Below are 27,305 nucleotides of genomic sequence, written 5' to 3' on the forward strand. Positions count from 1 at the left end.
GTTTTGATTCAGCTGAAGAAAATTTAAGCCCATCCATGCATTGATTTCTTCTAAGTGTTTACCCAGCGCTTGGTGTCACCACCCATGCTTTTTTGAGTCACACATTTTATTTACATTTTATGTGATAGACCAACATGAACAAGTGTGCAACTGTACAGTGGAAGGAAACTGATATATGGGTTTCAGTTTGGATTTTTACAGCAAAACAATCTGAAAACTGGTGTTATATTCAGCCCTCTGATTCAACACTTTGTAGAATTTACAGCTGCAGATATTCAGAGGTCAGCTTTGTGTTTTGCACATAGACTGAACCTTTGGCCATTCTTCTCCACAAAAAAGATCAAATTCATTCATATTGGATGGAGAACATAAGCTGTCAAGCCTTGTCATTTATTAATTAATAAGATTTAGGTCTGGACTTTGACTAGGTTGCTCTAAAACATGCCAATAAAATACTTTGAACCAAACCATTTATTTCATTGTTGCTCTGGGTTTATGTTAAGTGTTCTTCCAAGAGTTGCCTACATTTGTCTTCATTCATCTGTACAGCTTACTTACTGTCCCCGCTACTAAGAAGCATACCCATAGCATGATGCTGCCACCACCATCTTTCATGTTAAGGTTGCTGTGTTCAGGGCGATATGCAGTGTTAGCCAAACATAGTAATTTGCATGTAGGCCAAATGTTTTGTTTTGGGCTCACCTGATCTGAGCCTCATCTTTTACATGTTTGTATTTCCTACATGGACTGTAGCGGAGTTCGAATTGGACTTTTATGGCTGGTTTTTCCTTACTTATTTTACTCACACCTCTGTTCTATAAATGTCTTTTTTGTGGGTTGCATGACTGAGAGTTGTCCTATCAAATGATTCACGCACCTGAGTGAGCTGAGGATCTCTGCAGCTCCTCCAGGGTTACTGTGTGCCTCTGGACTGCGCCTCTGGTATTGCTCTTCTTGGTCAGCCTGACAGTTCAGGTGGACGGCCATGTCTTGGTAGGTTTGCAATTGTCATACTGTTTCTATTTTGAGATAATGGATTGAACGGAGCTCTGAGATGTTCAAAGCTTGGGATGTTGTTTCATAACCTAACATTGTCCTAATCTTATCCATGACCTCTGAGGCCTTCTCAGAACAGCCGGATTTATACCATAATAAACTAATAACCTATTTACTAATTAGGTGACATCCAAAGGCAATTGTTTGCATTGGATTTTATTTAACGGTCTCAGAGTAAAATATGTTAAACATCACATTTTACATTTTATTTGTAAAATATTTGGAAATCTGTGAATCGTTTTCATTTCACTTTACAGTTATGCACTATTTTCTACTGATTTGTAACATAAAATTCCAATAAAATACATTAAAGTTAGTGGCTGCAATACGAAATTGTAAAAAAGGATGGGACTACTTTTCCAAAGCACTGTACCTGTGGTAACTTTTATAGTTTTCTTTCTCTGAGTATTGCCCAGGCCATAATGTGCCCAGGCCTTAAGTGTGCAGTCTCTCAAAGGAGCGATAATGCCAACTCGTGTCAACCATCTTGCCCTTGTTCATCTCTTCGCCACATCTCAGATTTCACACCTCCTGTTCAGAAGGGCCACTCTAACCTTCAGGGTGCCGTTGTGCTGCCAGGGTGAAACATACCAGTGTGTGTTCATTCATTCTCAGCTGTTGTTACACTGTCTCCAGGGATGATGTCCTTTGTCTTTAAAGGATCACATGGACAATAGTGTCTGACCACCTGTTGTCGTCTTAAGAGGTTCATGATTGGTGAAAGTAAAGCTACAGAAGAGAAGAAAAAGACTCGCATAGAAATTATTTTAAAATGTCCGCTGGTTCTCTATAAAAATTCTTGTTTGTATAAGTGTTTATTTTATTTTATTGTATCATTTTGTATTTATTTTCGGTCATGCCTTTAAAAATCTATGTATTTAAAACAGTGACGTGAAAATCGAATTTCATGGATTTTCCCCTTACAGCTAATGTAAACACCGTATTTAATTGCACAGAAGATTAGAATATTACATTAGACCAATTTTAAAACCATTTTTAATGTCAATGTGGAAATATGGGCTTAATGAAAAGAAATTTTATATCTGCTTAAAGATTATTTTTAAAGGCTTCTTTTCATCTGACATACAAGACTCATCAGAACCCATATTCTAATTTATACAATATGACCATATAAAAATGTAGTTTTTAATATAAAAATGTTTTGAGGTGGAAATTGAGAACCTTTGAGATTTTTATAATTAAAAAAATTAAGTACATAAATATTTGTTTTATTAATGTAATTATGCCGAATGAAATTTATTTACTTTAATGGTCTGTAACATCGCCATCTTGTGGTGCTAACAGGTACAGTCCACATCTAATACTTGAAAACTGACTAGAGTCAAAACTATGAGTGCTAAAATCTTTGCTCTGGTGGACATATATGACAAAAAATAATGAAATGTAACAACTTATTGACAATGTTTTTAGCCTTTGAACAAGTTTATGAGAGGTTAATATATCTGCCAGCCTTCTGCAGTCCAAGGATAAGAGGTGCAAATTGAAAACCATGTAGAAGGATTCCTTTGGGGGATCTTCACATACTTCTTCAGGAGCTCCTTGAATGTCATATATTCACACCTCGGGTTTAGCTGTGACCTCACAATATGCTAACCCTCAAAGATGTCTGGAGTCCAGCTCACAGCTGTCTTCATGACTAGAGGTTTTAACAGTATGGTTTGTGAGAGCGTTGTCAATTTATAGAAACGGGATAAAAAATTAACTGATGGATGATTTTTTTAAAACTTGTTTCTTGTTGTCAATTTAATCAGAATCACCTTTATTTGCCAAGTTTGTGCATACAAGGAATTTGGCTTCAGTTCCACGTTGCTCTCAGTGAAGACACGTTTTTCCATTTTTGTCACAAATATAAAAGGGAAAACAAACTTTTTGTAAAAGTGTATATTTACAGTGTTGTCACAAAGAGAGAGACATGGTTGAATTAGTGCATAGAGTGAAGCAGCGAGGTTGGATTAAACATAACATATTTATGTCATGTTCCTGTTTTTTAAACTTTGGTGAGAAGAGTAAAAAAATAATAACTCCAGAACTTCTAATGGTAATTATTTGCTTATTTGGACTATGCTCTTTACTATTGCCTTTTGTAAAAGTTGCAAGATTTTATTACATTATAGTGAATAACTGTCCACAGCAGACTCCACCATTCTGAAATCATGGCAGTCTTTATACAAACAGACACTCAAAGTTTTCGACAGGAAATCAAAGCAATTTCATCACTGTTCCGTTTTATCAAAATACAGTCTTCTACGTTGGGATAATCTCGCTTCACAAATGTCAGTCAGATATACATAATCCTACATGAGATGACCCCTCCACCTCTTGGTGATTTTGTCAGTTTCAGAACATCACAGAATCACCCGAGGAGAGTCCAGAGGTAGCAGTGTTTTAGTCAGTCAGCTTGGAACACCATTACAACCACAATCACAGACATCAACACATATAGCCTATTTCTTGCTGCTGCCATCTTGTGTTTCGGTTTTGAATGTGTGACTCCTTCATGACCTTTACTGTAACTGTAATTATTGCATGTTTTATCATTTTGTTTGTGTCATTTGTTTTTTTTTTTTTATAAATCTGCACCTACCAAATGTTTAGACCCATCTAACTAATGCATGACACTTATACTGCTGCTATTATGCTTTTACTAAACCCTTTGTTACTGCTTCTTGTGTTTACAAAATAATTATGCTTTTTATAATAAATTTCACCTGTATGTTGCTTTCTTGCTGCTGCTGCTCCTACACAGCAATCGACAAACACAGTCTCAATATGCGGTTTTTATTGTTGTTTAAATTCATTGTTTATAATCTGTTATGCTTCTTCTAGGGTGCCACTGTATAACTGGCCAACAGGACCACAGATCAACACTAGCCTTTGGCTAATTCTGGCATGTTACAGGTGTACTGTTGTAGATATGCACTGTCCTGGTAAATAAATAAAATTAAATAGATAAATGGGTCAGGTTTTAGTAAAGATAGTACAAGAAAATAAATTGCTGGGTCAATGGGTTGAGGAAAGGCGCCTAAATGACCAGTTTTTTGGTCTTCATCTAAATTTAAACTGACACACCTCATGTTCTCATAATAAAACAGTCAAAATTCATCCTTTGTTTTTTAAACCTGTTTTAATTTACATAAAATCAGGATTAACTGCATCACACTCATCATTGAACAGATAGCCGGTGCTGTCAGACATAACTATATTCAACCCGGATTAATCAGTGATAAGAACTAGAGTATAAGTGTTAGACTTGTTGAGTGCAACATACAGAGGAAATGTTTCAGCTTCAGAGTCCAAATTAAACAGCCCATATCCCTTCTTTTAATGCTACGCACCAAAGAAAACAATGAGCTCACAAACACCAGTTTATTAGTCTCTGAAACAGCTAGATTTACATGCTATCGGTCATCCTGTCTGTGATCTGACTTTTTCCAAGAAACAGATTAAACAAATCTCCTGGAGTCAAGTGTTCATACGCATTTTTCATGTAAAAAATTACATAATTTTCCAGACTCAATTTCCAGAGATTTCTGTTTTTAACATATATTTAAAAACATACAATTCACTGTGTTTATGGCAGATACCTCTACAGCCAGCAGGCTTTATATACAAACCAGTAACTGGGAGGGAGGGAGGGAGGGAGGGAGGGAGGAAGGAAGGAAGGAAGGAAAGAAGGACTTACACAGTTAGCGATAACAATACAAGACAAATGGAGGGAAGGAAACAAGAAAGGGAGGACTGAAAGGAAAGGAAGGACAGGACATAAAAAGAAAGAAAGAAGAAAGGAAGTAGGACACAAGGAAGGAAGTTGGAACCAAAAAATGAGAAGTAGCACGCAAAGAAGAAGAAGAAGGACACAAGGGTGGTAACAAAGCAATAAGGAAGGACGCAAAGAAGGCACAACAGTGGAACAAAAGGAAGAAATTAAGGAAAGAAGGGGCATAAGGGAGGAAAACAGGAAGGAATGAGACAAGAAAGGACATGAAGGCGGGAGAAAAGAAGGAAACAAGAAAGAGCACATTTAGACAATGAAAAAGCAAATAAAATCTGGAAATAAATTCTATTCATGATCCTACTTTCTTTTTCCACACCGTTCCAGACCTGGAAAAGCCTGAAATTCCAGACTTCTTCAGACTTTTCCATATAACCCTGGAGCCCTGCAGGGTGTAACTGAGAATGAATGAGGGGTTCATTTGGAGCTCAGGGGCCCTCTTCTGCTCCTCGTCTCGGGGGCACGCTCATAGGGCCCTTTTTCTAGCATCAATCAACATTCAGGCAAGAAGACAAACAGCTTCTCTGTCTTTTCTATTTCCATTAAAGACCAGTATAGACATGCCTGTGAACATGAGCAACACCTCTACTGGGGTCTGTTTGTTTGCACCTGCCTAGCATCTATTGATCTGGGGAGGTTTTAAGTCTCTGAGTCTGAGGAAAAACAACGAGCCCTGCAGTTCAAAGTGCTCGTCCTCCCCCACTGCATAGCGTACTGGATGGTTCCAGCCACAGAGTCTGCGTTAAACAAACTCAAATGCCCCAAGTCAAAGAAACTAAAATCTACAGTACTTACAAGGCGCTATTCTTACAGCTGCTGTTCTCCCTGGCTCCGGTGCCAGATCAGAGCGTTGATCAACACTTCTAAAAAAAATTAACCGTGATTTTCTACACCTCTGAGCACTCAGTGCGTTCTCACCCGCAGCAAACGCATAAAAAATGATTTATGTAGGTTAAGACAAACAGCAGAAGGAGTTAGAAATGACTGCAGCCTCCAATCAGAGCATGCTGTCTCTACAACAGACACGCGGAGGATGGAAACGTGCAGCTGGATGCTGGTGTGTCTCATAGCAGAAGATGAAGAGTTTCCTGGATGTGTGTGGATTCTGTTCATGTTCAGAAGCACCTCAACATAAGTCTTAGTGTTAGGAAAAACAGAGAAAAGTGAAATCTGTGGCAGCTCAACCAGTTTGTCTGCGTTTGGAATGACAAGAGAGTGATATGTTAGGAAGCATAAAGTCTGTTGCAGCCCTTTTCTCTCCATTCATCCTTCTGTTTGTCTCTGTATTGCCACGTCTCTTCCCTCTGAATGAAAGTGAAAGATGCTCCGCCACACCGCCGCCATGATCCGCTTTAGGTCTCTGGGTTTGGGGTGGCCAGCAGCGGCACGTTGTCCCTCCTCCTCCTGCCCAGAGGGGGCCGCCTGTACTGCTCCCCGTCCCCCAGCGTCTGAGGCAGAGGCTTCCTCTTGCTCTCGGGCAGCAGCAGGATGGAGAGCACGGCCAGGAGCGCCAGAGACGAGTAGATGACGTGATGCAGGAAGTAGCCGTAGTGGTTCCGCAGGTCCATGATCGGGGAGCTGAGGCGGCCCACGCAGCCAAGGGCGAGCACGGCACCGACACCGACGCCCCTAAAAGCACAGATTCTCCTCTTCAGCTGACATCAGCAACACTGATGTATGGCTGGGGTCACAAGTTTACATACACTCATCTCTACTGTTAACATTATATTCAGTTTGGACTCCACAGGCTCGAAGGATGAACAGCACATATTCGATAAATGTAGGATTTCCGGTAATCCAAACAGGGTTAAACTTACACATACATCCTTAAATATGGCTAAAAATATTGCATCAAGTCAATGACTTGCAGCAATCACTCCTCCCGGATGAGCATCCAAATGGTATCTGGCATAATTCTGGCAGTGATAGTAGAGTTTATTCAGACTGGATGGTTTCCTGGCAAAACTTGCTTTTTATGTGTGGTTCACACATTTTCCTCACAGTTAAGGTCAGAACGTTCGAGAAACTTATTGTTAGCCTGCTTTATCCATTCTAAAACCGGCTTTAATGTGTGTAACACCCAGTTATGTCCCAGTTTTAGTCATCTTCCTGTTGATTTGAGGTGATATTTTCTGAGCTAGTCCATCTTGTTTAGTATTCTGCTATTGTGCAGTCAGTACTTGTTTTTAAATTTCTGGAAGTTCTTGAATCTGTTGTATGACCGCATTTCCCGCCCAGGGAAAATGGTTCAAATGAATGATTACACACACAACATCAATCTGAGATTCCTACCCAGGATGAATGTAAACCTCTGCAAGTTAAAAGTCTGATTTCCAACTTGTCTTCACGAGCTGTTTTTGTCTCTCCTTAAAACTATTACAGGGTTGATGCAAATGAACGCTGGTAATAAATCTCCATTACTGCTCTACACACTTTTTTTTATATTCTGTTAAATCTGTTCAATCAAATTAGCTAACCTGCTGTATATTCTTTACTGTTTTCACACAAATACAAAAAGGAAATGGGAACTTTGGAAGTTGAACTAATTTAGGATCTCTATTAATCTTGACTATTAAGTACTGATCATATACAGGTCCTTCTCAAAATATTAGCATATTGTGATAAAGTTCATTATTTTCCATAATGTAATGATGAAAATTTAACATTCATATATTTTAGATTCATTGCACACTAACTGAAATATTTCAGGTCTTTTATTGTCTTAATACGGATGATTTTGGCATACAGCTCATGAAAACCCAAAATTCCTATCTCACAAAATTAGCATATTTCATCCGACCAATAAAAGAAAAGTGTTTTTAATACAAAAAACGTCAACCTTCAAATAATCATGTACAGTTATGCACTCAATACTTGGTCGGGAATCCTTTGGCAGAAATGACTGCTTCAATGCGGCGTGGCATGGAGGCAATCAGCCTGTGGCACTGCTGAGGTCTTATGGAGGCCCAGGATGCTTCGATAGCGGCCTTTAGCTCATCCAGAGTGTTGGGTCTTGAGTCTCTCAACGTTCTCTTCACAATATCCCACAGATTCTCTATGGGGTTCAGGTCAGGAGAGTTGGCAGGCCAATTGAGCACAGTGATACCATGGTCAGTAAACCATTTACCAGTGGTTTTGGCACTGTGAGCAGGTGCCAGGTCGTGCTGAAAAATGAAATCTTCATCTCAATAAAGCTTTTAAGCAGATGGAAGCATGAAGTGCTCCAAAATCTCCTGATAGCTAGCTGCATTGACCCTGCCCTTGATAAAACACAGTGGACCAACACCAGCAGCTGACACGGCACCCCAGACCATCACTGACTGTGGGTACTTGACACTGGACTTCTGGCATTTTGGCATTTTCTTCTCCCCAGTCTTCCTCCAGACTCTGGCACCTTGATTTCCAAATGACATGCAGAATTTGCTTTCATCCGAAAAAAGTACTTTGGACCACTGAGCAACAGTCCAGTGCTGCTTCTCTGTAGCCCAGGTCAGGCGCTTCTGCCGCTGTTTCTGGTTCAAAAGTGGCTTGACCTGGGGAATGCGGCACCTGTAGCCCATTTCCTGCACACGCCTGTGCACGGTGGCTCTGGATGTTTCTACTCCAGACTCAGTCCACTGCTTCCGCAGGTCCCCCAAGGTCTGGAATCGGCCCTTCTCCACAATCTTCCTCAGGGTCCGGTCACCTCTTCTTGTTGTGCAGCGTTTTCTGCCACACTTTTTCCTTCCCACAGACTTCCCACTGAGGTGCCTTGATACAGCACTCTGGGAACAGCCTATTTGTTCAGAAATTTCTTTCTGTGTCTTACCCTCTTGCTTGAGGGTGTCAATAGTGGCCTTCTGGACAGCAGTCAGGTCGGCAGTCTTACCCATGATTGGGGTTTTGAGTGATGAACCAGGCTGGGAGTTTTAAAGGCCTCAGGAATCTTTTGCAGGTGTTTAGAGTTAACTCATTGATTCAGATGATTAGGTTCATAGCTCGTTTAGAGACCCTTTTAATTATATGCTAATTTTGTGAGATAGGAATTTTGGGTTTTCATGAGCTGTATGACAAAATCATCCGTATTAAGACAATAAAAGACCTGAAATATTTCAGTTAGTGTGCAATGAATCTAAAATATATGAATGTTAAATTTTCATCATACATTATGGAAAATAATGAACTTTATCACAATATGCTAATATTTTGAGAAGGACCTGTATGATATATTGCATTTTTAATGTCCTGATCCATTCCAGGGGTCTTTAGAGGATCAGAACTCACTTTCGACCTTTCAAACTGGTGTGTTCCCTGTTTGGTGTTGCTGTGTTTATTACCTGATGATGGTGGGCATGATCTCTGCGGTGAAAAGGATGCAGAGGGATGCGGTGGCTTGGGAAGAGAAGAGACCCAGCACTGAGAAAACTGTGATGGCCGTCTCGCTGAGATCTGTCAGGGAGGAGAGAAACATCAGTGCTGATGGGGTATGTTGACAACATGAAGGTGATGCATCTCATATTACTGAATAAACTCTGTGAGCTCAACTTCCTTCTGTTTTAAAGAGGAAAAGGGACCCACCTAGTGGCCTTATCAGTACATTATTAGTTGTTGAAGGATGATTAGAGCACAGCACCTGACACAGCTTTGACTTTGCTCTCACTGCAGTGTCCTACATAAACCAACAGTCGTGCTATTTGTGAGCCACAAGGGGGAGACAGAGGTTCTGCAATGTGGTCACACGCATTCCAATGAAAAAACAAAGAGCACAGGTCGGACTTTTCCACGAACCAGGCAGTTTCATAATGCATTAGGTTCAGTATGACCCAGCAGGCAAATGAATGATCCAATATGGGCTAAACTAAAATCTCCATCAGTAGTTAGGACTTTAATCCCAGGAAAAGCCTCATTTAATCATTCTCTAACAGCAGGAGGAGCCTTCCAGTGAGATGTAAAGATGATGTGTCCACCTTGTTGGAGTATTATTAGTGACTAGATTTATGCAGGAAAATCAAGACAAAGCTCCCCGCTGCCCTCTAAAGCCAGCTTACACTCCATGAGTCCCAGGAGGATCAAAGAGGCCAGGCCCGTCATCGTCATGAACAGGAGTAGGATGCCACGGCGACCGCACCTGTCCACGGTCGCCCAGAGCAGCAGCCAGGCGCCGCCCCCCGCGCTCACAGACAGCAGGTACGTCCAGTAGAAGCTGGGGGCGGTGCCTCTGACGTCACCGCGGAAAGAGCTGTAGCAGTGACTAATGCCATGAGAGATAAATCTGTGGGGGAGAGAGGGCGCAGAGGAGAAAGAGTGAGCGCTCGCGTGCAACCATGCAGGTTTAGAGTCAGTCAGAACGCTGTAGGGATGAAATATGAGACTGTAGCAGGCCTGTAAACAAAGTGCTGCGCAGACACAAAAGACTGCGTTGGTGCTCAATTAATGTGGGATGACTTACGAGGTGAAGCCGAGGACGCACATGTTCTTCCAGATGTTCTTGCTGTGAAAAAGCTCAGGGAAGGACAGGTGGGGACGAGAGGAGGACGCCGGCTCGGAGTCCAGCTCTGCAGGAAACAGAACAAAAACAGAATTTCTATCATTAAGGTCCTTCTGTACAACTCCGGCCTCCCAAACATGCGCTTCATAATTACAGTAATGTGACAAACCCAGTAAAGTAAAGCCAGCCAATCACGCATTTAGCATCATTCACTCCTCCTGGATGAGCATTTGGTGACAGGGGACAATTGATCGCACCGTGGCGTTAACCTGACAGCAATCCCCCATACAGAGCATGCATATGGTGACAGCGGAAAGGAAATCTCCCCTAACAGGAAGACAACTCCAGCAGAACCAGGCTCCGTGTGAGCCGCATTCTGCCACAACAGTCTGGGGAGTTTGAAAAGACAGCTGTAAACTCTATGCAATGAAAAATAACAGAAACGTAAATCACAGAGTTGTTTGCAGCAATAGCCCCTTCAGTTGCTTTACCTAGGAGAGAGATGGACATCCACATGTAAATCATCTCCATGGTGTCAAACAGATGGTTTTCACAGAAAATGTGTGTTTATTATTGTTTTTATAATACTTCACCATACAATGTTTCTAGCAATGGTGTCATACAGCAATAATGCCCGAATTATGCTGAAAATGATTTTCAGTGCTGCGCATGCTTGGTGGGGGGTGGAGGTTGGAATAAATCATTTTAATTATCAATGTTTTAAATGAGGAGATTTGTTTTCAATTACAAATTCTCAAGAAAAAAATGTTCAAACTAATTAAATTAGAGGTCAGAGGTTCCACTGTAATTAAGAGATATTTACTATTTCTTTTTTAAATCAGGGTTCCTACACACATTTATACGTCATAAATGTCCTACTATTTGTAGCACACGTTTGAAGTTTAAATATAAAGGTTCATTGTAAATTACTGGCAGACATTTCTACTCTAGTCAGGCTATAACCCAGTATAAACCTTCGCCACAAACCAATACACAGCCACGGTGGCGTATTTGTACCACTAAAGCCGATTTAACAAATATCAAAAATCATATTGGAAGCACTATCATCATTTAATAAATACCTACATTTGTATCTTCTGACATTTTATTCAGAAGATAAAAATGTGACTTCTTATGTGACATTCTAGACAAAACATGAATCGGAGTCCATCTTTGCTGTAGAAAACACAGGAATACACTAACATCCTCATACCTGACATATGAAACAGAACACTGTTTGTTTGAGATAGTAGTTCATACTGAAAAATACTTCCCATATAATTACTGTCGCACATTCTGGAGTTTAGTGAGACACAAAGACAAGATAAAATATTTATATATTTTTTTTCCCCCATCTACTGAGAAAATACAACAGTGAGGTTTGCGGAAGAGAAGAATGAAAACGTTAAAGCAAAGTTGACAAAACAGAAGGAAAAGAGCTGCTTCCATGTGGTGGCAACTGCTTACATCCCAGTAAACATGTTTACGTGTAAATAAAACCTGACTTAAGTTACCTTCTACAGCAGCAGCCTGTCATTATGTCTCATTTTAACTGCATTTTAATGGAGGAAGCAAATGCATTCAGTAAGTCCTTGAATATATCTTGACTTAGGCAGCTACTTCGAGAGAAAATACCACAAAACCTCAGTTTCAGCATATTTACACAAAAATATCTCAAAAACAATTTCATTGGTTTGGTTTTAAACAGGAAATGAACAACTACAGTGTATTCCTGCTGCTACTGCTAATGCAATATAACATATTTATTAATAAAGTTATAATAATGTTATCTATAACATGTATTTAGTAATATGATTTTGTTACAAAGCCTTGAGCTGATACATAAAACAAACATCCGCTAAATTTGGTAGCAGTTTTTAAGCGACTATTGTGCAGAATAAAGCCCCTATTTTTGGCAGTCTGGTCTTTATGGAATAACACGAGTAAAACAAGATGGCATTAATCAGGTTATCTGCTCAGATAGCTGGCCTGCAGCCAGATGCTTAACAGTCGTCCCTCCAAACAGGTGAATTTCTCTTTTTGTATAAAAGTCGAAGAAACTTAGTACCCTTTCCTCAGCCAGCTAACAGGCAGTTTACAGAAACAAGTTGCGGTTTTGAAATCAGAACTTTTTAAAGCGTCGGTGTTCATTGTCTCTCAAAAGTGAACAATGTGATTAGATTGGAAAAGGTCTTCCTTCTCATGCCCAGTAGCATTGTAGAATGGTTCTATAAACCAGTGAACATATTTTGAAATGGTGCCGGCTTCATGAGCTTCAAGAACATCTACTGAAGTCACCAAATTTGGAGGTGCTAAATGAGCATGTAAGAACCTCTGTAAACAAACCTGTGAAGCTCTCGTCATCCCTCACGTCTCTGTTGGAGTTCCTTCTCTCGCTGAACGCGTTCATGTCTATGGATCTCTCTGACAGGAGGAGCCAGCGAGGGGACTCTGGAAACACACCAGGAACGCTGCAGGACAGGAAACCCAAAAATCATCACAAATGTAATTGTTTACAAGCGAGGGAGATTTTACAGCCTCCATTTATGCCATCAGCATAAGAAATAAACAATGCAGGTCATCAAGTGGTGCAATTCATTAATTTTTTTTCTTATTAAAAGTGCAGATTATTTCCACAAATCTGTTGATAATCTCATTTAATTTGGTTTGAAGGAGGAGTGAAGGCCTGGTGTTCAGCAGGGATCTTACAGAAACCTGGCACTTTAAATAAAGTGGCCCTGATGTGTCCTGACATGAGCAAAGAGTAGATCAATACAGTCTGACAAAGTATTCTGCAAGCCAGCTGGCTGCAGGACACAGGTCCTTTTAATATTGAGACAATAATTTATCAGTGAAGATTTAGAAGGAAAACAGACTCCACGTATAGGCAAACAGTGGTACCCATAGCTGAGGAAGAGGGTTAAAGGGGCTGCTCCAGCTCCCAGCAGGCCCCTCCAGGACTGGCATCCGAGGGCCACGGCCAGCAGCAGCAGCTCTCCCGCCACCGTCATGAGCCCAGCCAGCATGGTCGCAACCAGCCTGAGAGATGGCTCACATAGCTCCAGACCTGCCATGCAAGAAAACATCATTACGTCTAATTAAAAACTCCTCTGGTATGGAAATTTCTCATGGTTGACTCTAATTTAGATGAGTTTTTGACTAACAAACACACCCTACTCTTTTAGCATGTTAAACCAGAAGAGTAATTACATGCTGATATTTACAAATTCAGTCTTTTGACTCCGGTTCAAAGCCCCAATTGAAAGCCAATTATGAATACTTAGCTCGGCGAGCTTGAGCAGGCGCATGAGTCAAGAGCTGGATAAAAACATTTACCTCCACCAACAAGACTACGTCAGGATGAACCAAATGGCCTGCCTGATGTGGAAAAGCTCCAGAATAAAAATAAATAAGAATGAAATGCCTTGCCAAAGTATTCACACCCCTTGAACTTTTTCCCGTTTTGTCACATGGCTTCCCCTACTTTATGTTTATCTGTAAAAAATAAGGAAAACTATGTGTCATTTTCCTTGCGATCCATAATTATGCCCTTCATGCTAAATTATTTTGGTCTTTCAACTAAAATGCAAATAAAATTGGAGTTTGAGGTTGTAAGGTAACAAAATGGGGAAAAGTCTCAGTGGTCCATACAGTTTTAAAAAGCACTGCAACAGTTGCTCCTGTCAGGATTCACTGCAGAGCGGCACAATTTCTAAATGAAATCCCAAACATCTCATCAGTTTACTCAGTTCAGAGAGCTATAGAGGATCATCCCATTTAATTACGCTCTAGTTAGTAATTCTCTACATGTCACTGGTCTCCATGACTTATTAGGCCTCATTAATTTGTGAAGAAGACTGGAGAGATTGCTAAGTTCAGAGTTTTCACCAGCAGTGCATAAAACACTACAGATAGTTCCTGCATTACAGAGGAAAACCAACCTCCTGCTGCAGCTAGTGTCAACAAACCCAAAAAACCCAAAATACTGAGACCTACTGGACTGTTTTTCTTCCATTGTCTGTCTGGTGTATTATTAGGATTACACATCAATAACAAGGTAAACTTACGGGCGATGTACAGAGTTAGATAGACCCCTGCACTGGCAGCAGCCAGGCAGAAACGCATGACGATGAAGATGGAAGGGTACGGAGAGACACACACCAGCACCCCAAACACCACCGACAGAGTCAGAGAGATCAGCAGGGTCTTGGACCTGCCCAGCCTGCAGAAACACGGAAATACAAAAAGGTGCAGCTGAGACACATTTCAACTAAAATAGGGATAAAACGAAGGATGGTAGGGGATCATAAACGAGGATAAAAGTGATGTACACTGATGTAACAGAGTCTTCCAGTTTTTAAAGAGCTGATTTCTGTAAAAACTGTTTAACTTTACAATTAGAGAAGCTCAAATAATCAATACCATAAATCATTGTGATAATCTGAGTTACAGTTCGGTTGTCTCCTGCTTCTTGCTGCATGCTCTTCTGTGGGTACCCCGAGGACGCAGCATTAAATTACTCGCCGTAACAAACACATGCGACGTTCACCTGGTCAGGAAATTAATGAGGGCTATTAGCTGATTGAAATGACATCATCTCTCTCCCAGTCTCACCAGTACGAGAGCACACCCTTTCCAGTGACACAGCAGACGCAGAGCGGATCAGTTAGCTGACAGCTGCAGAGCAATGGGGCCGATCTAACACAGAGCCGACCGCGGCGGATGACTTTTTATGGTTGATTGGTTTATAACAAGTCAGTGAGATTTTCTTTGGGAAATACCACACTGCAGTTTCTTACAGTAATTAAAATAGAAGCTTTAAGGATTGTCACTTGGCTTATTGATCATACTGTGTCTGGAAGGTTTCATAAACCCTGTACTTTCCTGTTACAACCACAAACTTTAATGTAATTTATCTGGGATTTGCTGTGCCACACCAACACAGAGTAGTGGTAGGAGAACGACACAAATGTTCCAACCAGCTTCTCATTGATTCAGACCAGTTTCCATTTCCCTGCTGAAGTAGAGTTTGTTAATTGGAATTTCCGCCAGAGATGTGAGGTCAGACACTGATGCTGGACGTGGACGGCTGGCTAAAGTCTCTGCTCTAATTCATTCCAAAGGCAATCTTTCAGGTTGAGGTTCCTCCTCTAACTGTTCCCACAAAGTTGGGAGCAAGACATTGTTTAATACATCTTGGCATGCTGAAGCAATAGACTTCATATCACAGGAAGTTAAAAAAAAAAAAACAGCCCCTCTCCACAATCATTTCTGTATCAAACTTTATATTTGACACATTACAGTCAAGCATGTGCTTTTCTCCTGGAAAACACCAAACCCAGACTCATTCATTGGATTTCCAGACAGAGAGGCATGATTTGTCCCTCCAGAGAACAAGCCTCTGTTGATCTGTCTTTCATGTTTTCTGCTGGAGGCAACAGGCAGCTGTCTTCTGGGGGAGACACTGAATCTATGGCAAGTTTAAATTTCAACATTTTCAAAGCGGTTGCTTTCGGTTCATCTAGGAACTTGTGTTTGTTTCTCTTTGTTCCACAGCCTGTAAAGGAATAAACCACAAAAAGAAAATGCCAAACACAGGGACTGGATTTAACACCACAGATGAGAGAGAAAATTAACATATTACCACAAAGGCTTTTCAGCTTGTCTCTTTATTCCCTGCGACACAAACGCACACATTACCTGTCGGCTGCGTAGCCCAGGCCGAGACAACCGGTCAGGACGCCCAGGATGAAACACACCTCCTCCACCGGAACCAGCCAGTACTGGCCGCACACCAGATCCCACTGGACAGACGGAGAGAGGTCTGTCAGAGATGATCTGCTTGAGTCAGGACACGTATTTACACTTTTTATAGAAATATCAGCGTCAATGAGCATCAGAAAATAGATAACCACATGACCTACTACAGGGTTGGAGGATTATAAAGGAGTTAATGCTCATTGAACAAAGACAGGAAGCTATCATCCCTTTATGTTAGAGAAAGTGCGGTAATGTAACTGTGAATAACTGGAGTGAAAATGCAGTGTGGTCACATCTGGTAAATAATAAGACAAATGCCAGCAGGGATAACAAGATGAAGCACATTTGTTTAAAACAACAGATTTCTGCTCTCAGTTCAGAGTTTCAATATCATTAACTTGATCAGCTGATTTGCATTTACAGTTGAGCTCTGCTGAAGGGAAGAGAAACACGGTTTTAATGATCCGGTCTAAAAGGAGTTAGAGCAGAGGGCTAAACATTAAGAGGCCTCACATGGTTGGAAACCGTGCAACGAACTCCAAAGAGGCCTCTAATATCAGCCGCCCTGTTGCTGAGTAACGAGATCACAACAACACAGGGTGGCTGGACAAAGGGCCGCACAACATCGCACGGCACGCATACGACTGGAATGCTTTGCACGACAGGAGCGGAGCGGGAATGAGTACAAACCGCCCCGACTGGTTTGGGACACAAACCTGCAGCCTGGCTGTTGTAATGATCAGCATAGACCTATGATCTCTGAGCAGGGAGAGCAGGATTAGTTAAGCTTTAGCTCACGTTACAAGGTTGTTTTGGGCTTTGCAGTAAAAATGATATCTTGGTAAATACAAACGTGGGAAGTCATTTTTATTATACAGTTCATCTCAAAAGTATTCATGTTTTCTAAGATTTTGTCACATTACAACCACAATCTTTAAAGTGCTCTATTGAGACAAATAACATACAAATTACATATTATAACATATAATAACATATTTAGCCCCCTTCACTCTAATACCACTAAATAAAATCCATTGCAACTAATTGCCTTCAGAGGTCACCTTTTTAGTTAATGGACTCCACAGGTGTGTAAATGAATCTCAGTTTAAATGCAGCTGTTCTCTGAAGGAGAACATTAGAGAACCAACAGCACCAAGCAACACAGCAGACAGGTCAGGGAGACATTGTGGAGAAGATTAAAGCAGGGTTCCGTTTTAAGAAGAATCTTAATATTTAATCCATCATCTGAAAACATGGCCGTCCACCTAAATTGACAGGCTGGGAAAAGAGAGAATTATTGTAACTTTGAGGGAGCTGCAGAGATCCATATCTCAGGTGGGAGAATGTGTTGGTATTAAAAACATTTGGCTTTAAACTCAAAAAGGCAAAAAGAAAGCTGTTATTGAAAATAAAAAGCCATAAATAGATCAGTTTGCCACAAAGCCCCACAAGAGACTCAACAAAGTGGAAGACTTTCTGGCCTAGATGCAAAACGCTGTGTGTGGAGGAAAACCAACACAGCATACCATCCCTGCCTTGAACCATGGTGGTGGCAGCATCATTCTGTAGGGATGCTTTACTTCAGTAGGGAGAGTGGATGGGAAGATGCATAGGGTAAAACACAGGATAACCCTGAAGGAAAACCTGCTAGAGGGTGAAAAAATCCCTACGCTGGGGCTGAGGTTCACCTTCCAGCAGGACAACACTAAACATACAGCCAGAGCTACAGTGAAATGACTCAAATCAAAGCATGTTCATGTGTTAGAACGGCCCAGACAAAGCCCAAAATGTTACTGTGAATCTGTGGCAAAGCTTGAAAACTGTAGGTCAGACATTCTTCCACCTAAAGTCTGACATTACCATTTTCCTGATGCTAGACTGCAAAAAATGAACATTTCAGTCTCTGGATGTACAAAGGTAGCAGAGACATACCTCAAAAGGCTTTTGGTATTAACTGCAGTAAAAGGTGGCTGTCCAAAGTTGTGACTCAGAGGGGTTCAATACAGATGCAAAGAATACTTTTCAGCTTTTCTATTTGTAAAGCAAAACTTTCAAAACCAGGTATCATTTTCCTCTCCTTTTCCAATGATATATTGTTTTGGTCTATAACAAAAAATCCCCATGATATCGTTTGAAGTTTGTGGTTGTAGCAACATGTGAAAAGGTTTATGACGTATAAATACTTCTGACATATTAAGAGAGGTTTTATACTGTGGGCAATACCTATAGATCAGTGTCAGGGTTAAAGCTGTCCCGTCTTATTTTAAACACCCCACCGCCTCAGCACGGTGAAGCTGCACAGGAAGGAGGAAAAGATCCCACACAGACACCCAAGCATCCTGTCTGTTAACCTGAGTGTGAACATTGCTGGTCGATGCTTTCACAACACTATGCATCCAAATGCCTCTCTTGGCCGCATTTGAACATCTTCCGTTTGCTCCAGTGGTGTGGGTGTATTACCAGCACGCTGCCCTAATACCATGTAGTGGAGGTATGGGTGTGGTTCTTACAGCAGTATGGTCAGAAATGGAAAAATGGAGTGATCAAACATGGACTGTTTTCAATGTATGATGCACGCTGCAGAGGCAAGAGAAATAACTCAAGATTTATTCACCAACAGAGGAGGAAGAACTACAGAGATCTGTGGGAGCATTTGGGAAAGTAGCTGCTTCTGTGCTGCTTTAATTACAGTTTGATTGAGGAGAGAAGTCAGCTGAAAGGTTGGAGATACAAAGTTGCAAATAATTCATGTTGCCTATAACCAGTCATGTAAAACATAAACTGAGACCAACAACAGAAAGCCTTTAAAAAGAAACCTTTTTTCCCTCACGTTACATCCCACCTAATCAAGATTTTCTTATTTTAATGCCTCCGTTTCCATTTATATTGGTGCAACAGCTCTCCCTCTGTAATCGGGATCGTTTTCAAAGCCCTTTTAAGCTCACACAATGGTCCAATTAAAGTGTTCTGAATCAGTATTTTTTCAACTTGAGCTTAAAAGTCGGAGGAGATAATCATCAACTTCCAGAGGTCATGACCTGAGCAAACGGTCCTCCGCCTTAGCAGCCGTTAAGTATTGTGGTTGTCGGAGGAAAGATCTCTGATGACCTCACCTGGTCCTAAAAACACAGCTGGGGTCCTGAACAGGCCCGGCACAGACTGCGCTTTCGGAGCAAACTGCCCCGCTCCCAGCCAGCAGCACCACAGCATCCAACAGAGCTCTGGATGGAAGCATTTCAATATACTGAAGCTCCAGCTGTAATATGGGAAACAAACAGTACCCTGCAGAGGATAGTGAGGGGAGCTTAAAGGGTCATTGGGACCTAGTGCAGAAATAGGACTCTGAGCATTGACTACCCACACTCAAACGGCACCACAACGTCACAGCAGAACCACCAGACTCCTGCAGAGTTTCTGTCTTAAGCTGATCAAATGCTGACCTGCTGTTAGGATCAGGAACATTTTGTATTTGCTTCATCTCAAACCTCTGTACAAGTACCCCCTCTTTCAGTGGGTAACAGCATAATGACAGCAACAGAAAAGGACCTAAACGTCCTCGGTTTGTTGTGTTTTATCATGAAAACACAAAGAAAACAAGAAGCATGCCTGTTCACTGGCACTGTGTGTTTTGTTGAAGTATGTGGTTTAGTAGGAAGTAGGAAAATAAACAGAAAAGCCCCTAAAATCTGAATCTAAAGAGGCAACGTTGGATTTTTCCCACAAATCCACACCCTAAAGGCCAAGATGGTCGCCAGATGTTTGAAACATGGGGAGAGCTGCAGCTTCTGGGGGTGACCATGTTTCTACAGTGTTTGAATGCATAACATGCAGAGAGATGCATGGATGCTGACCTGCATTTAGCAGCTAGCCCAGTCCAGCTCCATTATCAGCAAAGACGTCATTTTCAGATTCAAGTTCTGACTTCAGAGATCAGCATAACCAGCCACCAGAACTTGTTCCTGGTTAATCGCCATCCACTTTAGTTTCTACTTTGGGGTTCTTATAACTGTGCCTCTCGTCTGAGAAGAGGCACTTCTCTTGAATCAAAAAGTTTGAAAAATGTACTGGTGAATTTGCTCCATATTTAATTTAGATTTAATCAACGGCAAAATCTCATCTGAAGGCAAGGAAACAGAAAGTGACCCAGATAAAGGTCACGACATGTTGGTTTGGTAATAAAGTTGGTTCTTCAGTATTTCAAGTGTCGCTGGATTCTTCCCCTCGCCAGATCTTTGTCTCTCTCCAGGTGACGTTGTGCCAGAAATGTTGGATCCGTATCGCTGAAGGCAACCAAAGAACCACCAGTGGTACAACAGTTGGAGACACGCGATTTTATCCTTTTTGTGTTTTTCTCACGCTAATCTGCTTTGAATCCAAGAGAAAACCTGCCTCGTTTAGCTGTATGCTGTTATTCTATGGACCTACAGTAAAACGACAAAAGTTCGATTTTGTTTTAAAAAAATCTCTAAACTGTGCAAAGGAGAACTTCTAATCTTGAAAGTGAAAGGAGGAACAGTATCCTCTACCATACATTACCAACCCTGCAGACCCAGCTATCATCAACACCCCCAGGCTGCAAACCAAGGGGGGAAACACTGATGTATGACCCTACTGGCCATAACGTTAGAAACCAGTAATACTCTGATCTGAATTGGTCAGAAGGTGCCCGGTTAATAGTGATACAAATAATCTGACACTATTTTTCTTTAACACAGCGCTTTACGAGATCACAGAGTTGTGATGACTCAAGTCCCAACTATCTCTGCATTCTAGTGCACTGTAATTAACGCATTACTGCTCTAATCCATCTTGCCGTCCAGTTTTTAGTAGAACAGCCAAATGGGGTGTTTGGAAACATTCATTCCACACAGCGGAGGAGAAAGGATATAAAGATAGGGTTATGGTTTGTGATGCATGATCAATGGAAACACAGAGGAAGAGGAAACATTTTCACAACAAAACTTGAAAGGAAACTGCAAGTCACCAATTAGGAAGACCCAAGACTCTGCAGTTTGTTTGCTTATTATACTTAAAATGAATGGAGACCAGAGGTTGCCTGGAATGTGGCGTATGTAATCCTGATTAAAGGTAACAGGGTTATAATCCCAGAAAACACTAATGATCTCGGTAGAGTGGGATTTATTTGGCCGCCCCTTGAGTTTAGCACAACTCTATAGAAAGTCAACCTGCATGCTCAGCGAGACTCTGCTGGCGAAAAAAAAAAAAAAAAAAAAGTTTTCATCATTTTATGCTCCAAATACTAATAAACCAAACGTTAAAAGTTCCAGCAGAACCCTTTGACAGTGGGACCAACCAGGCTGAAGCTTTACCTCAGTGACGATGTTATTCTTCAGCCCCTCGGTGACGTTGTAGACCCACCCGGCCTCGCAGTCCACAGCGGCCGACTGGCTGCCGTTGACGTACTGCTTACATTGGGAGGGGCTCCCGGTCTCTCCGGGCCTCGTCCCCTTCTCCCAGGGAAGAGAGGCGTTCAGCACCTCCGACGAAAGCGACGGGCCCGGCAGGCGGCAGTGATGGGGAGGGGAGAGGGTGATGAGGGGGTCGGAGGAGAGCAGGAAGGCCAGGAAGAGGTTGGGTAGGATGGAGAGAGCGATCAGCAGGCGCTGCTTCTTCCGGCCCAGAGCCAGCACCATCACCTCACCCGTGGGAGGCAGCGAGGGCGGGGCAGGGATGGAGGAGGAGGACGGGGCTGGGGAGGAGGGCAGAGACGGGGGAGGCGCTGGACATGGGGACGGGGAGACGAGGGGGGGTGAGTCTGGGGACGTCATTGTTTGTGGTGCAGGGGACGGAGGTTCAGGTTGGAGGTCCGCAGGCAAAACGTGAGGCAGAGCTGTGTAAGCAAACAAATGACATCACAATGTTTCAGAAGAAAAGCAAAGCAGTAAGCATAGTAGCTCGGTTCTTACCTTCATAAAGAGCTAAATGAAGCTAAGAAAGTCTGTTTCTATCAATTAAAGCAACAGATGTTGAAAAGACTTACAGCGCCTTGGAAAAGACCTCCTACTTCTTCATGTTTTCACAGTTAAAAAAACAGACCTCGGTTTATTTTGTTGAGATTGTATGTGGTAAGCCAACACAATGAGGTGGATCATTTTCAAAGTCAATTAAAAATCAATATTTAGCCTGCATTTGTATTCAGCTGCTTTTACTCTAATACCAAAAATATAATCCTAAATCTAACTGGTAAATACAGTCTACCTGTGCATAATTTAATTTCACTATAAAACACAGATTCTTTAAAGGCTTCAGAAGTTTGGTCGAGACCTTTAGTGAATATTATTCTGAGAAGCAGCCAGGTGGACCATGGTAACTCTGGAGGAACTGCTGAGGTGCATGGAAACACAGTGAGGTGGATGAAGCTAAATAAAGGTCAGAACTGGAAGAAAACCTGTTGGAACCTGCAAAAGACTTGAGCCCGGGGCAGAGGTTCAGCTTCCAGCAGGACAACGGCCCTAAAAATACAGCCTGAGCTACTCAGGAAGCTCAAGACATGTTCATGTCCAGAGCTACAAACAACTAAGAACCAGTGGAAAGACGTGGAAACTGCTGTTCATTAACACTCTGCACAGCTGGTAGAGACATGCCCCAAATAGCTTGCAGCTACAATTACAATGAAAAGTGCTTCTGCGAAATATTTACACACCAGGGGCTAAACACAAACACCCAGCACTCTTTCAGGACTTTTCTATAATGAAATTCTTTGAAGACTTTGTATCACTGTCCGTATACATTCACCGACCACTTTATTAGGTACACCTGTCCAACTGCTCGTTAACGCAAATTTCTAATCAGCCAATCACATGGCAGCAACACGATGCATTTAGGCATGTAGACATGGTCCAGACGATCTGCTGAAGTTCAAACCGAGCATCAGAATGGGGGAAGAAAGGTGATTTAAGTGACTTTGAAAGTGGGATGGTTGTTGGTGCCAGACGGGCTGGTCTGAGTATTTCAGAAACTGCTGATCTACTGGGATTTTCAGACACTACCATCTCTAGGGTTTACAGAGAATGGTCCGAAGAAGAGAAAATATCCAGTGAGCAGCAGTTCTGTGGGAGCAAATGCCTTGTTGATGCCAGAGGTCAGAGGAGAATGGCCAGACTGGTTTGAGCTGATAGAAAGCCAACAGTAACTCAAATTACCACTTGTTACAACCAAAGCATGCAGAAGAGCATCTCTGAATGCACAACACGTTGAACCTTAAGGCGGGTGAGCTACAGCAGCAGAAGACCACACCGGGTGCCACTCCTGTCAGCTAAGAACAGGAAACTGAGGCTACAATTCATACAGGCTCACCAAAATTGGACAATAGAAGATTGGAAAAACGTTGCCTGGTCTGATGAGTCTCAATTTCTGCTGTGACATTCAGATGGTAGGGTCAGAATTTGGCATCAAAAACATGAAAGCATGGATCCATCCTGCCTTGTATCAACGGTTCAGGCTGGTGGTGGTGGTGTAATGGTGTGGGGGATATTTTCTTGGCACACTTAGTACCAATTGAGCATCTTGTCAACGCCACAGCCTACCTGAGTATTGTTGCTGACCATGTCCATCCCTTTATGACCACAGTGTACCCATCTTCTGATGGTTACTTCTAGCAGGATAACTCACCATGTCATAAAGCACAAATCATCTCAGACTGGTTTCTTGAACATGACAATAAGTTCACTGGACTCAAATGACCTCCACAGTCACCAGATCTCAATTCAATAGATCACCTCTGGGATGTGGTGGAACGGGAGATTCGCATCATGGATGTGCAGCCGACAAATCTGCAGCATCTGTGTGATGCTATCATGTCAATATGGACCAAACTCTCTGAGTAATGTTTCCAGTACCTTGTTGAATCTATGCCACGAAGGATTGAGGCAGTTCTGAAGGAAAGAGGGGGTCCAACCCGGTGCTAGCAAGGTGTACCTAATAAAGTGGCCGGTGAGTGTATGTCACAACATTTTGTTTCTTTGTGCAGTTTATCACATAAAATCCCAATGAAATACAACAAAGTGAGCTATTGTAATATTACAGACAGCAGTAGATCCTAAATTTCCCATAATGCAACTTCAACCCAGATGCAATCCGCCCGCACTCCTCTTGAGTTTCTGTTTTCAAACCAAAAGCCAAAAGATTCTTTTTACATTTAAAACATCACTGCATCTGTTTATTTATTGGAACAATTTGACCCGTTTAAATGTAAAACAAATATATTTTGTTCACACATCAGACCTGGACCATATGGAAGGTTCACCACCAATAGGAGAGGTGGCAGTGAGAGTAGCAGAGAAAGAGGGACACGTTGAAAGAGGTTTTACTATTCTGGCAACCTCACTTCTCTAATTAACATGTTTCTTATTATTGTTGGTTACGTTTCATACCAACATGCCCTAAACTGCAGAGATTCACAACTTCAATGGAAGAACCTCTTGACTAGACAATTATTAGCCATGCACTCCACAAATCTAGCAGTAAGATTTCCCATTTGCCGTTTGCCACAAACCACGTAGGAGACATAGAAGAAGGTGCTCTGCTCAGATGAACTTGTTGGCCTACGTGTGAAACCCTACGTGCACACATCCCCTTGTATCCACACGGCCCACAGTGAAACGTGGTAGTGGCAGCATCATGCTGTGGGGATGCTTTTCTTCAGCAGGCACTTGGAAGCTGGTAAGACATGAAAGGATGATGGTTGGATTGGAAAAGAAGCTTTTATATTCAAATGTGTCCTTTGATGTTGCTTATTTGGTTCAGACAGCAGACCTGGACCACCGGATTTATGCCACATACCAACTTTACCACCAACAAGGACCCAGTTAAGAGTAGCAGGACAACTGGGACTCATAGTGGGAGGTTAGGCCATTCAGATGAAACTAAACCAGCTAAATGCATCATTCATCTGTTCCTGTCCTACTACATACCACACTGTCACTAAAATACCTGAGATGCCACAGTCAGCTAACTCACTACAAGATGTAGCGCAATAAATGCTATATTCCCTTAATGAAACCCTTGCAGCCGTCTCTAATATCCAGGGCCTCAGATGATCGTTATAATCAGCATGTAAACCCCGCTGACCGGACGGTGATGTGTGTTTCCAGGAGCTCTGATCTGGGACTGGGACAGCCTGGCTGTCCGCATGGGGCTCCTTCTGGAGTTACCGTGTTTTCCTCCCACAGGACCAGGAAGTCTAGCAGAAAAAGGAATCCCACAGGGTTACATAAGAGCCTTTTCTTTTCTTTTCCTTTTTTTTTTTTACAGGAGGTTGGAGGGGAAGGGACGTGGGAGGAATGTAACACACGGGGCCAAGCTGGCTGGCCTCTGAAAGCAGAGAGCAGCGGTGATGGAGGGGCCACCTGCCCCGGAAAACTTAACAGAAACAAACAGATGTTGCTCCAACATCTGCGTGGCTCCTAAGATAAACACCTTCACTTACCGTTTATTTAAAGGCTGCTAAATGACATCCAAGAAGAGCCCGTTGTTTCCTCCAAACATCAGCAACATATCGGGCTTAGACGGAGTTTCACCCATTTCACCGGTTCTCTCCGCCTCGGTGCCAGCCTGCGTCCTCAGACATTTCTATCCTGGAGAAAAAGATCTCCACCTTTAATTCAGACAAGGACACTGAACGGCTGTCAGTCAGGAGCTCAGCTAACGCTCCGCCGCTTTGACATGTGATGCTCCCCCCGCCGCCGGGGATGCTGGGCTCCCCGCTTCCCAGTCCAGTGTTGCTGTGTTAGTCCAAGTTTCCGAGCGCCGACATTACGACAGGAACCAAAAGGGGAACGCGTCGCCAGGCGGACAAAGAGCGGATGGAAAACTGCGGAGTTAAAAAGGGAGCAGCTCCACCAGCGGCGGAGCACTTCGAGAAAAATCGGCTAAAACCGTGAAGACATCGTCTCCTCGTAACCCTGCTGCCCAAGATCGTGTATGGTGGACTGGTGATTCACTCTGTGCAACAAATGGTTCCGTTAGAGGCTAGACTCAAATAAATATCAAAATGGATATATGCTAAAGCCCTTGAAACAGAGGTTCCCAACGTTCAGGTCGGGATCCCCCAGGGGGTCGTGAGACACCAAGTAGGCGGTCTCCAGATGATTTTCAGATTCATCATAACATGACCCCTGAGGGGTATGGAGGGCCAAAATGGACAAAATAACATAAACATATCATTAAATAAATGTGAATGTCCCATTAAATAAATACCTGTACAAGGAAATAAATAAATGTCCCATTAAATAAATACATGTACTATTTATTTATTTAATATATTATTGAATATTAAATATACTATTTAATTATGAAATGCACAATTAAATAATCTCCCATTTAAAAATTAAATACAACTTTTAAATGATGAAATTAAAATAATTGAATGTCCTAAAAAATCAACTAAAAATACATTTAATTGTTTCACTCTGTATAGAGTGAAATAATTAAATGTATTTTTAGGGGGTCACCAGGTGGCCACTAGGGGGTCGCAGTCTCTGGCATTGCGATTTTGGGGGTCACAGACTCAAATGTTTAGGAACCCCTGACCTAAAAGTAATATGACGAAATATAATAACTGTAACAACACAAATAATTTCTTAGATTTCAGTACATTGTTGTCCATTCAATAAGCTGTTTTAAAAAATATTGTTTTATGGTATAGCATAAATGGGATATTCGAGTCTTAACTTTTTCATTTGTTGACAAATTATTTTTTTAATGACACATACTTATTTAATTCATATTTCCCTAAGCTAAGTACCTTGCAAAAGTCTTCATATGCCCTTAACCTTTCGACATTTTGTCACCTTACAACCACAAATTTTGATGTATTTTATTGAGATATTATGTCAGAGACCAATGCAAAGTACACCATAACTATAAGATGAAAATGTTACACAGTATTACATTTTTCACCAAAGAAAATCTGAAAAGGATGGCATGCATTGTATTTGGGTCTTTTAATCATAAATACTAGAACCACCTTTTCCTGCAACTACCTGAAAGTATCTCTCTAGTTTTTTTTTTTTTTTTTTGAACATTTAGAGAAGAGAAAGAAGAAGAAAAATATTGCAAAATAGCTCAAACTCAGTCAGTTTGTCTGGAGAACGATGAACAGCAATTTTCAGGTCTTGACACAGATTCCCAATTTGGTCCTAATTTAGGACTTGCCGTTGATGGAGCCATTCCATCACAAAACCATGCTTTGATAACCCCTTCTATTCT

At 41.8% G+C, this 27,305-nt stretch overlaps 1 protein-coding gene across 1 annotated transcript; it reads right to left on the reverse strand.

The window, feature by feature from the left end:
• Nucleotides 1–4,182: 4,182 nt before the first annotated feature.
• Nucleotides 4,183–26,314, reverse strand: slc22a17 (solute carrier family 22 member 17). Its single transcript, XM_047349590.1, has 10 exons — nucleotides 25,525–26,314; nucleotides 21,407–21,927; nucleotides 16,017–16,120; nucleotides 14,384–14,538; nucleotides 13,218–13,383; nucleotides 12,663–12,787; nucleotides 10,278–10,383; nucleotides 9,877–10,100; nucleotides 9,166–9,277; nucleotides 4,183–6,478 (listed from the first exon to the last, which is right to left on the reverse strand). Exons 2-10 carry the CDS (start codon nucleotides 21,863–21,865, stop codon nucleotides 6,202–6,204), a joined length of 1,728 nt encoding a protein of 575 aa, XP_047205546.1. The 5' UTR covers nucleotides 21,866–21,927; nucleotides 25,525–26,314; the 3' UTR covers nucleotides 4,183–6,201.
• Between the last annotated feature and the right edge of the window lie 991 nt (nucleotides 26,315–27,305).

Source organism: Girardinichthys multiradiatus, chromosome 21 (genome assembly GCF_021462225.1).
Source record: "Girardinichthys multiradiatus isolate DD_20200921_A chromosome 21, DD_fGirMul_XY1, whole genome shotgun sequence".
In the NCBI taxonomy this organism is placed as follows: domain Eukaryota; kingdom Metazoa; phylum Chordata; class Actinopteri; order Cyprinodontiformes; family Goodeidae; genus Girardinichthys; species Girardinichthys multiradiatus.